Here is an 11,419-nt window from a genome sequence, read left to right on the forward strand (position 1 = left end):
TTTATATATATATATATATAATTATATATTATTATAAAATAATTATTAATAAAGTGTATTATAAACACTTATTTCAAATAAGTGTTTAAACAAGACGGAAAAAAAAACACATTGAGGTAATGTCGGCGTGCTGTATTAATGTTGTAAATACATGCGTTTATAAATGCGTTTATTTACAAGTAATTAAAAAAATAAAAATAAATAAATAACTAAATAAAAAATCGCAGTTCTATCTGTCTCTGTGTTGACTCGTACAACTGGTCTGTTATGAATTTCCGGGAACTACACGGACCACGTGACGGCTCGTATTTGGACTTCCGTTGTCGCGACTCTCCTGCTCGACGGCACCGCGGGGAGCCGCTCAGCTGACCGACCCGAATCCAGCGATGCAAAGCAGGAATTCCTGAACAACGAAGAGATTTCAATGGCGTGGATATCGTCATTTTTTTTGTTTTTGTTTTGTTTTAACCGTTATTAAGAGGTAAAATACGCATTTCATTTGTCAGACAGCACCGGACAAAGTATCTATTAGGATCCAGCTAAAGTCATATAAGCGTTGTTTCTGTGCTCGTGGTACTCCTCCATCAATACCGTTTAATACAAATGGGATATTGTAATTACGCTACCGTTGTTTTACATTCGACGACAACACATTTCCAATAAGAATCGCATGCATCAGATGACATGCTGCTACCTGCCGATCACTCGGATATTTGCCCACTTTTTTCGGTGCTCTTTCACTTCGAAGCTCACTTTGGCTCCACTGGTGTCACTTTGAAGGTTTTTTTTTTTTTTTTTTTATAGATCAGCCTGTTTGAAAATGACTAATTGCAGGCTTTATTCTTTGGATATGACAGACAGCACAAACACCAGGACGGACCTTTTAAAAAAAAACAAAAAAAACAACTTTGATCTAGATGAAGTGCATCACCCTTGAACCCTGTTGATAAGCTATCAGGCACTGGAGCCTGTGACACCAGTGGATCCATACGTCATGTGACTGATTGGATTAAGGGCTCTGAAAGAGTGCATGAAATGTGAATTAAAAAGCAGAATGATAAAAAAAAAAAAAACTGCACCTGTTAAAATTTGGGCTCTTTTTCTCAAGGCCGGTGAGTTGGACAACATGATGACCGACAGGAGGGACGAACCACAGACAGCTTTCATATACTGTTGTAGAGCCATTACAGAGGTCCTTAAATTTGGCTCCTGTCGTTTACACTCTGGACACAAGGTGCTCTTTCTTATCATTCCAGGTGAGTCCGACTAATATTCTGTATTCAGAAATCTGCACCAGTAAGTATAATGCACACTGATACTGCATTATCAGATAATATTGTGGCTCTGTCGTTTAAATTAGCCCTGTGTGTTTGCATGCTGTCTGTGTCTAAATTAAACCATCATAACTATTGCTATTTAACTGCAGTTGATGTTGAATGACTGTGTTTAAAAAAAAAAAAAAAAATGTTATAATAACATTACAAAAAAATGTCTAATGAAAGGTTTCATGGAAACTTGGAAATTAGAGAAATGTGTTTGTCAGGGTTTTTGGAAGAGTCCAAGCTCTGAAAGAAAAATGGTGAAATAACATTCCTCATTAATTCATTACTTTTTGTTATGTGTGGAAATATATGTATTCTCTGTTGTCTTCTTCACAGGCAACCCAGGTTTAGTGGACTTCTACAAAACCTTCATGCAAACACTTCACAGTATATTTGGATACCATTATCCAGTGTGGGCTGTAAGCCATGCAGGCCACTGTGTACCACCAGCCTCCATGGACATGGTAGAAGGTATCGTTTATTCTCAGATTCTTCACACCTCCCACATTGACTCATAGTAAGTACATTGGCACAAAGAGCATTCATAATCTTGCTAGTTTGCTAGAAATAGAACTATTCATTATACCTGACTATTATTTAGAAAGTTGGGAGCAGTTAATAATGACACGTTCAGGCAAGTTGGACACAGAAATGTGTGATACATAACTTTCCATCAATGGATCTCGAAAACAAGGCTCAGTGATGCTTATGTATTGACAGTAAATTTGCTGTGGAGATAAGTTCCAGACAAGGATGCTACAAGTTTTGTTTGTTCACTTATTTTCAACAGATGCCTCCTCTGCAGCAGAGGGTGACGTGTTCGGTCTGAATGGGCAGATTGAACACAAGCTGGCCTTCCTTAGGAAACATGTTCCCAGAGAAACCAGCCTGGTCTTGGTGGGGCACTCCATAGGCTGCTACATTATTCTGGAGATAATGAAGAGAAATCCTGAACTCAAGGTTAGTCATCGCAGCTTTTCTTTTTGCGGTAAAACATTACGATCTGGGGGGGGAACCATAAATCAGTTAATTTCATATTTTGTGACTGACTGAGCACCTGAAAATAAAGCCACTTGATTCAGAGCTGTATGTTAAAAAAAAACAAAAACAAAAAGGTGCCACATTTGATAGAATGAACACCTTACCAGTTGTTAAGCGTCACCATGCTTTGAGGTTGTGTGGCTGCCAGTGTCACAGAAACACGACGCAGAAAGTGGATAGAACGGATGCCACTGTGTATATAAAAACAAATTCTTGATGCAGATGTCATGCAGTGGGTCAGGAAAATGGAAGTGAAAAAAAGATGGCTTCTACTACTGACAATGACCCAAACTCTACCCCTATATCCAAGAGGAAATACTTCAAGAATAGTGTTTTATGCTGAGATACATCAAAAATAAATAGCACCAAATCTGCTCTCAGTGATGGATGTATAGTGCTGCTAGAAAACAGACCTCATCTAGTGGCGTCAAGGATTCCACTTAACATCACTAGCCATCACTTGTCATTATTTCACCACTTTATTTTTGTTAATATTGGTGTTATTATCAGTTTGTCACTGGGGCTTGTGTGGTTTGTATCACATGAGCGCCCTCTACTGGGCCCCTGCGAACTTGAGGGGTGCGTTCCAAAAAGCTGTTGGCAGTCAGTCTGCTGTTTCCTGTCCCAGTGGTAGGTCCTTTTGTAATAAGCTCTGCTAAAAAATATTCTAAAAAGTTAGTTTTTCTTGGTAAAAGTAAAATGTCTACACTCGATATGTCTAAAAGGACTTCCAAATTTATTATCAAATAGTTTTGTGACAATATTCTATCCTCTATATATCAACTCTATAATTTCAGAGTTTTTAAAGAGTAATTTATTAAGATCACCCCGTTATCTGTGACTTTGTCAGTTTGATTGTGGCTTCATAACTAATCTTCCCACAATTGGAACGCATGGCTCGGACTCCTCAAGAGAGTACCCTTGTACTCTGTCACATGCATTATCTGGCCTCATAAACCATCTCCACAGTCTAATTTGAAAACAAAGACTTAGCTGATCAATTACTTTCTTTCATTTAGTCATTTCTCGAGCTTATTACCGAAAAGTTGTCATAAGTAACTCCTATTGTGATTCATATTTATCAAAATGCACAATCATAGGATTTCATAATAATCCTGCAGTCTGGAACTGATGAGGGTATTTATCTGTGCCTAGTGTGTGTAAAGTTAGCTGGATTTTGGAGAGGTATGAATGTGATTCTCTGCTATCGAGTTGGAAACACACAATCCACCGAAAATCAGAGGTGTGATTCTGCCTCCACAGTGTACACTCTCAGTGCATTTTTATTCTTTTAGATTATTTAATAACTCTTACTGCACAGCCCTTAACCTTTTACCCCTATCACTTTGCATCATGCTTAAAGGAAGCAGATTAAATGACATGAAAATGTCCCTTTTTGTATTCTGGAGATTTCCATAATTTTCTTATCTCAGAGTTAATGTTTTACCTTCTTTGTTTGTTTTCAATTTGCAATTTTGTATGTCTTGTTTGTCCATGACTTGCTGAAACGTGTCCTTTGTAACCTCTTTGTTTCATAATACAGATTCTGAAGGCTGTCATGCTGTTCCCCACAATTGAGCGCATGGCTCAGACTCCTCAAGGGAAGGTCATGACCCCCGTACTGTGTCACATGCGTTACGTGGCCTACTTGCCTCTCTTTCTGCTCTCTCTGCTGCCTGAGAGACTCAAATCCAGTCTGGTCAAACTGGTATTCGGTGGCATCCGCTCTCTGGACTTGACTGTAGTCCAACCCACTGTAGGTCTTCTCAGTGGAGACTGTGCAGGTTAGTTATACTTTGTTTCTTTACTGCCGTAATGCCTGTAATGCTCACTCTTTTTTGACAAAGGGCTGTAGCAGTACTCAATCACCTCTGTTAAGGTTAGGCTAGTGCTACTTTACAGAGCATTCGATGTGACCATTGATGTCTTATTATACAGTTCTCCAGTGGGCTGTGGTGTTTATGGCGTCCAAAGTCCAAATGTTAAAAGAAGAGGTAAAGAGACGGGACAAAACACTCTGTGGCCACAATCTGCCGATGCAAAGGACATTTGATATACTAGAGCGGCAGCTTATGTTGCCGTCAGCTCCTGGACAAATTGTCAGACAGACGTCCATACATGTTCTGCAAATACATGTATATGAACTCAATTCTCACTTGGGATTTCTGTTAGTTTGCCAGTTTCAGAAAAGCGATTTTATTGTCATGATCTTGATTGTGATCCACAGTGTGGCAGCTTAGCTCCACCTGAGAAAACCATTATGGTCAACTAGAGATAGAGAGAGACAGACAGAGAAAAAGAAAGTGTAAGAGAGAGAGAGAGAGAGAGACTACAAATGTCTTACCAAACTAAAGATAAGTAAAGTTGCTAACCGATAGTGATTTCACATTTCTTGTTGCACCACAATCCTCACTGCGGCGTTTGTAAATCAGATCTGCATCGTGTTTCCACCTGGTCTGGATAGGGGAAGAATTTCCGTTGTAAAACATTACATCCTCTGTGAACATGTTTCCTCCTTTACTTTGACTGACGTCTGATGAACAGTTGCACAAATGACACAAACTGTGACTCAAGGGGCCTGACACAAATTATCTGTCAGGTCCTGGTAATTTGTCATCTCAAGGTACTTTAAACAGTAAGAACCTCACGCAAGACCTCAGTATTGTAGAAACTCAACAATTCCTTCATGAGCAAACACGTGGTGACAAAGAGGAGAAAAACTCTTTTAAAAGAAACCTCCAGCAGGACCATACTAACGGGTATGTGACCATCTGCCTTGACAAGTAAAGGTGAAAGGAAGGAGATAAAAACACCATGGAGGAGAAAAAAAAAAAAAAAAAAGCAATAAAGAACTTTAAAGAGTGAAGTTGGTGTGGTCGATATCCGCAGATCAGAAACGTGAAGCTTCGGAGCAAAGCAAAGAAAGAGGACCGAGATGAAAAAGCGCAAACTGTAGGGGGGAGCACACAAAGTGGTGGTGACAAGCAGTGATGGTAGATAAATGCATGATTGAGAGGAGAGGTTCTCTGTGCGTCACGGGAAGTCCCCCAGCAGCTGAGGCCTTTAGTTTTTTTTTGAGTGAGTTCTAGAGTGACTGAACAAAAGTTTTAACTTTTTCTCAAATCACTTGTGGTGTCAAACCTTTTTTTAATTGAGTAAAGCTCGAATTTTAATAACCCAGACATTATTTTTGTACAAACTAGCCAAACCATTGTGACAACGTTTTTAGTCACAAATAGGAATCTTTGTGCCACTTAACATTTATAGAATATTTTAAACGTTGCAATAACTAAACCAATGTGATTTGTGTTTCTAGCTAATGCTATGTACCTGGGGGGTCAAGAAATGAGGATGGTTTTGGAAAGAGACAATATAACTATCAAGGACAATCTTGAAAAGGTAAGAAAAAGACTGCATACAATATCACATCTACATGTTCATAGCTAGCTAATAGCTACCAGGCAATGTTTCCTGACACCAAAAGCTAGCTGTGAAGAGTTCAATTGTGACATGTTCTTTTTAAGCTGTGTATTAAATGTGAAAACCAACACCAGCTGCAAACTATTTTCTATTCTACTCTGTTCCTTATTTCAGATTATATTTTATTATGGAGCTACAGACCACTGGTGCCCTGTACAGTACTATCATGACATCAAGCAGGACTTCCCACATGGAGATTTCAGACTGTGCGAAAAAGGCTTCCGCCATGCCTTTGTCCTGGATGCAGGACGAGAAGTTGCCAATATAGTGGTTGAATGCATCCGTGGAACCTTCCATCTTTAGTATCGGGTGAACTTTTGTTGTTGCTCCTGTGCTAATAAAAAAAAAAAAAATCAGAGCTGTGTCTGATTGTTCTGTAAATACAGAAACAATCGGCTGGCTCCTTTTGACATATTTCAACGAGCAAACATTTGACGTGCTTCCACCACCATGCTTCACAATTAGTATGAGGTTCTTCTCTCGAAAAGTTGTCTTTTCTAACGCCAGCCCACTGGAGAACTGTATAATAAGACATCAATGGTCACGTCGAACGCTCTGTAAAGTAGCACTAGCCTAACCTTAACAGAGGTGATTGAGTACTGCTGCAGCCCTTTGTGTTCCAAACATGTCGAACGCAGTCAAACAACCCTGTCTTTGATTCATCTGCCCAGTGCACAGTATTCCAAAATGCTTGGTCTTCGTCTGTATGTGCATCGGCAAAATATCGTTTTACTCTGGTGCTCTTCTTGGAGAGGAAAGCCTTTTTTTTTTTTTCTAACACACCTCCCATGCAAGTCAAATTTGTGCCATCTCTTTCTGACCGTAGACATATGTAGTGTGACACCAACAGTTTGGAGAGTTACCCGCAAATACATGATGAAATTCTGGGGTTCTTCTCTACTTTTTGCATCAAAATGATCTGCACTCGAGCTTTATAAAATCCACAACCTTTATTCAGCAAGCCTTAGATAACTCTTCAGACCAAGGCGTAAATGTGCGTATCTGAAAATGCGATATTTGTAGGAGTGTACTTGTGTTTTTATATACATGAGAATGATAAAAATTACTACAAGATATCCATTTTGAAGCAGTTTCTAAAGAAATCCAAACCAATTTCAAGTAGCAAGTAGTGTAAATACTATAATATAAATAGTTGTTAATATCTCAAGTTCAAACTTATGCATAAACCTTTGATTATTGAACAAAGCTGAAATTGAAATCCTGACTTTGTTACTCATTTTCAGACATTTTAATAACTAATTGAACTAACTAAACTAATGATGGAAAGAGTGTGTTTTAAAAAAAAAATGAATTACATGTTGATCAAATGTCAAGCTTATTAGAAAAAAAAAGAAAATATTTTTGCAGTTAAAGGCTCTGAAAAATTGGGGGACTTTTGGCAAGATGGCGCAGCGAGTGGTTGCCTAGTAATTAGCTCCTCTCAGTCGGTCAAATTACTTCACCGAAATAATTTGACTCGACACACAAATGTTAGCAATGCAGAGAGCAGAGGCCAGAGAAACAACAAGAAATTACTCGGAGGTCAAGAACACTCCGGAGTAGAAGAAACCACGGAGCACGACGAAAGTGAATTTGAAGACGACACAGCGGGGAGAATGGACAAGACCACACGAGGCCTGCGACCTGGACTTGCTGGCATTAGCAAAGACATTAAAGACTTCCAACAAAATCTCACAGGAATTGGCACCATTTAAAAATGAGATTAAGACAGAGTTGAAACAAGAAATAGCAGCAGTCAGACAAAATATTGAACACAAGCATAAAGATAGTAAATTACATTCCTACAAGAAACCCATCTATGTTCCAGATGGAACATGAAAAACTCAAATGATATGACTATAGGAACTCAGTTCCTATTACAGTACAGAACTATAGTTCTTATAAACACATTTGTTGGACATTAAAGAGGGTTGGAATATTAATTTCTAATTCAATAATATTAATTGTACTTTTTGTTTTGTTCAGCAAATGAAGTGAGTGGGGGGGGGGATTAATTGTTAGTCTGGTTTTAGTGTTTTATTAAATATACTAATGGTAAGAAGATTGGTGATTTATGCAGACAGTCCGCACCCAAATATGCCTTCAGATTTACACGATATTCTCACTGTAAGCGGCCAGATGTGTGAAGATATCTTAAGAAGGAAGGAGCGAGCCGATGGGAGAAAAAAAAAGGAAAATATACCGGCTACTACAGCGCTGGTTTACTTGTCACCGGGATAAATTGCCATGGTAGCTTATGCTGCAGAGATAACCTGCTCCGGAGCAGGTTATGTTTAAGATTTCAGATCAAAACGTATAAAAGTACTGCTGTGGGGGGGTGGGGGGGGGGGGGGGGAGTGTTCTGACACCAACAAACTTCTGTGTTTTTCTTTGGTAATTTAAATGAGATGTAGATTCTATTACATTTTGTTTTACTCGTATCATCCTACAACAGAAAGTGACTGAGGCACTAAAGCCTTGAAGGTGTGCTTGTCGTATATGATCATGAGCCATTTTATAACTGAAATTATGTTTATATATTTATTTCTTATTTCCTTTTTTAAATTTTTATTTTTTTATTAGTCCGGTCTGAAATGATAAGGCTAAAACTGTCTTACACATAATTCAATTCAATTCAATTCAATTCAATTCAATTCAATTCAACTTTATTTATATAGCGCCAAATCACAACACAGGTTATTTCATGGCACTTAACACGTTAAAGTCCTCACAGCAAGACTTTACAATATTATACAGAGAAACCCAACAATTCAACAATTCCCACATAAGCCAGGAGGGGAAAAAAAAAACCCTCCTCTTTAAGGGAGAAAAACCTCCAACAGAGGGAAGGAAAAACTCCCTCTTAACAGGAAGAAACCAGGCTCAGGGGTTAGTGGCCATCGACCGGTTGGGGCGAGGGGAGAGCAGAGAGAGAAAAGGACAGCATAGAGACAGAAGAGAAGAACTGTTGGTGGAGACGACAAGCGCAGGACAGAGACATGCAGCTCCATGACGGGACATCTGCAAAAGAAAGAAGAGAAACTACGCCAGCGAGGGAACTGAATGGAGACAAGAGACAATAAGAAAAAAGGCATCTGACAGTAAAATGATGGTGTGCTGACCTCCGGTGTTCACTGGTGGTAGTGATCACAGATCTAAAGATCTTGGAGCAAACCATTGACTGGTACACCGTAATTTAACATTTCATAGCCTATAATATTCAGCTTTGTAGCAGTTTAGCTTTGCTCTGACAGTTGGTCCAATACTTTAGAAATATCAGCCTATTTTAATATTCGGATGTTTACTGGATGATTTGTACGTTGCCATGTTTATATAATTTCTGCCAGGTGTGCCATTTTTAATGACGATTCTCGGTCAGGTGACTACGGCGAACACCTGACAGGTTTTTGTTTTTGTTTCACATGCGCGTGCGCGTAACCTCAACCTCCAAACCGCGGCGAAATTCAAACAAACAAAACACGCTCTTCAGTAAACACAATATTGGCACTTTTACTTTAACGTTTCAAGTTTTCGTGCGAAGTCATTTCATGTATGATAATTACGGTAACTTTTGCGTATTGTTATCGCCTGGGAAGCCGTTAATTATTGTAAAGTTTGACCAATGTCCAACCGTTGGCCAACACTGTGTGTGTGTGTGTGTGTGTGTGTGTGTGTGTGTGTGTGTGTGTGTGTGTGTGTGTGTGTGTGTGTGTGTGTGTGTGTGTGTGTGTGTGTGTGTGTGTGTGTGTGTGTGTGTGTGTGTGTGTGTGTGTGTGTGTGTGTGTGTGTGTGTGTGTGTGTGTGTGTGTGTGTGTGTGTGTGTGTGTGTTGAACCCTGACTGGTTTCTATATTTAGCGTCTCAGTGAGTTTCCTGCTCGGCCCCGGTATGGCTCCGGCTTCTCCGGTGACAGTCCGGCCCGTCCCGTCCTGTCCTGTCCCGTCCCGGAGCTCCGAGGACTCCAGATCTGTCCGACTGCGCTTCAGGTTTCATCTCCACCAACTACAACAGAGACCGATCTGTTCTTCCACACTGGAGTTCAACACCGCCCGGACCTCCATCTTCACCCCCCCCCCCCCCAAAAAACGCACTCTTCCGCTACATGTAAGTAAACAACTTTTTGAGTGTTTTTTTGTTGTTGTTGTAATTTACCAGACAGTTTAAAAAAAAAAAAAAAAAAAGAAAGAAAAAAAGAAACAGCATGTACAGATGTAAAGAATACATTGATTGCGGTATTTGGTGGTGAGGTTCAAATAATCCAGCCGTAATTGATCCCAGGTATCTTCAGTGACGTTATACGTGTCATCCTCTGTGTTTCCTCTGCATTGTTGTTGTGAGGAGAGTGGCTCCTTAAATCTGCAGAGCAACCGCTAGTTATCTGCTTTATTAAAAAAAGAAAAAAGAAAAGAAAAGAAAAAAGAAGTCCTCTGGTCTTCTTCAAGGACTTTATTCTTCTTCTCTGCTGAACTGATATGAAAGCAGCCCTACACACGTGTCCCCTGCTGCTATTTCTGGGTCTTGACAACTTCATAAGAGCGACACTATCTCACATTCCTGCTGTTAAAACAGAGCACTTAGTTCCACTTCATAGTTTACAGCACCTTACAAAACTTGGTTGAATGTAGTGAAACCCTTTTTTTTATTTATTTTTATTTATTTTATTACAGATTGAAGTTCACACTGAATAGATGAATGTCTCCATAGTGTGTATCAGGACAGAAATGTAGTAACAGAAATGCACTCAAGTCTTTGTACTTCATGTCAGTTTATTTTTTTTTCCCAATCTTTAGAGGTTACTGTGTTTGAAAGACCATCGTTTTCCGGTTGGAAATTTTCATTTGGATTTAATAATAACAATTACATTGTAATTTAAACCAGGTGTAATGCTGTCAGTTAGTACTCTCTTCATGTTTCCTAAGAGATTGTTGTTGGGTTTTTTTCCCCCTGAGAGACTGTTACAACATCTATGACATGTCAAGCCACACTTCCATCTTGCTTAAAGCAGATGGACAACATTGACACAACCCACCTTCGCACCATAATTGAAACGAACTGAGAATCGTTTTGCTAAGCACACTGGATTAGAAATGTATAGAGTGGTATGCAGTGTATTATGAGCCGGTTTAGTTGGTGGAGTACTGGAGAAACTGTGACAGCCCAAAGGTTCGAACAGGAGACTGCCGACCGGAGGGTTAAACTCCTCGGACAATCCAAGAACAGCGGAATAAGGTCCTGACTTACATTTGTTTTAACTTGTCTTTTTGAAAAGTTACTTAAACGTAATACAGAAGTGACGTTTTCACACCGATGCCGAATAATGGTTCAATCCTTGGCTTCTGTTGCTGCAAAACATTTAAATACTGACATCATGCTATCTATAGGCATGAAATATTAAAAACCCTGGAAGTCCCATCCAGTTCAGTCGATCTTCACCTGGTGTTAAAAATCCTTTCTGCATCATTTGCATCCTTTGTTGCTCAGATCAAAGCTCTCATAACCACATTGATACTGGATTTCTTTTTGACTGATAGCTTTTTTTTGTTGTATTAATTTACACAAGTTAAAAACAGTTTAAAA

The 11,419-nt window shown here is 39.3% G+C and overlaps 2 protein-coding genes across 2 annotated transcripts in view; both read left to right on the forward strand.

Annotated features, from left to right (window-relative positions):
• Positions 1-359: 359 nt before the first annotated feature.
• ldah (lipid droplet associated hydrolase) lies at positions 360-6,729 on the forward strand. The gene is made up of 7 exons (XM_069717465.1): positions 360-481; positions 1,109-1,256; positions 1,659-1,793; positions 2,113-2,282; positions 3,907-4,147; positions 5,680-5,762; positions 5,958-6,729. The coding sequence occupies exons 2-7, from the start codon at positions 1,127-1,129 to the stop codon at positions 6,144-6,146; spliced, it is 948 nt and encodes a 315-aa protein (XP_069573566.1). The 5' UTR covers positions 360-481; positions 1,109-1,126; the 3' UTR covers positions 6,147-6,729.
• Positions 6,730-9,726: 2,997 nt separating this feature from the next.
• syne2b (spectrin repeat containing, nuclear envelope 2b) overlaps positions 9,727-11,419 on the forward strand; it is a 119,392-nt gene continuing 117,699 nt past the window's right edge. Inside the window, exon 1 of the mRNA XM_069717467.1 lies at positions 9,727-9,946. The gene's annotated coding sequence lies outside the window, so the exon portion shown is untranslated. The remainder of the gene's footprint in view (positions 9,947-11,419) is intronic.

This window comes from Brachyistius frenatus, unplaced genomic scaffold, assembly GCF_029030835.1.
Source record: "Brachyistius frenatus isolate BFR_SWC_R1_liver_20210118 unplaced genomic scaffold, ASM2903083v1 Contig_175, whole genome shotgun sequence".
Classification (NCBI taxonomy): Eukaryota; Metazoa; Chordata; class Actinopteri; family Embiotocidae; genus Brachyistius; species Brachyistius frenatus.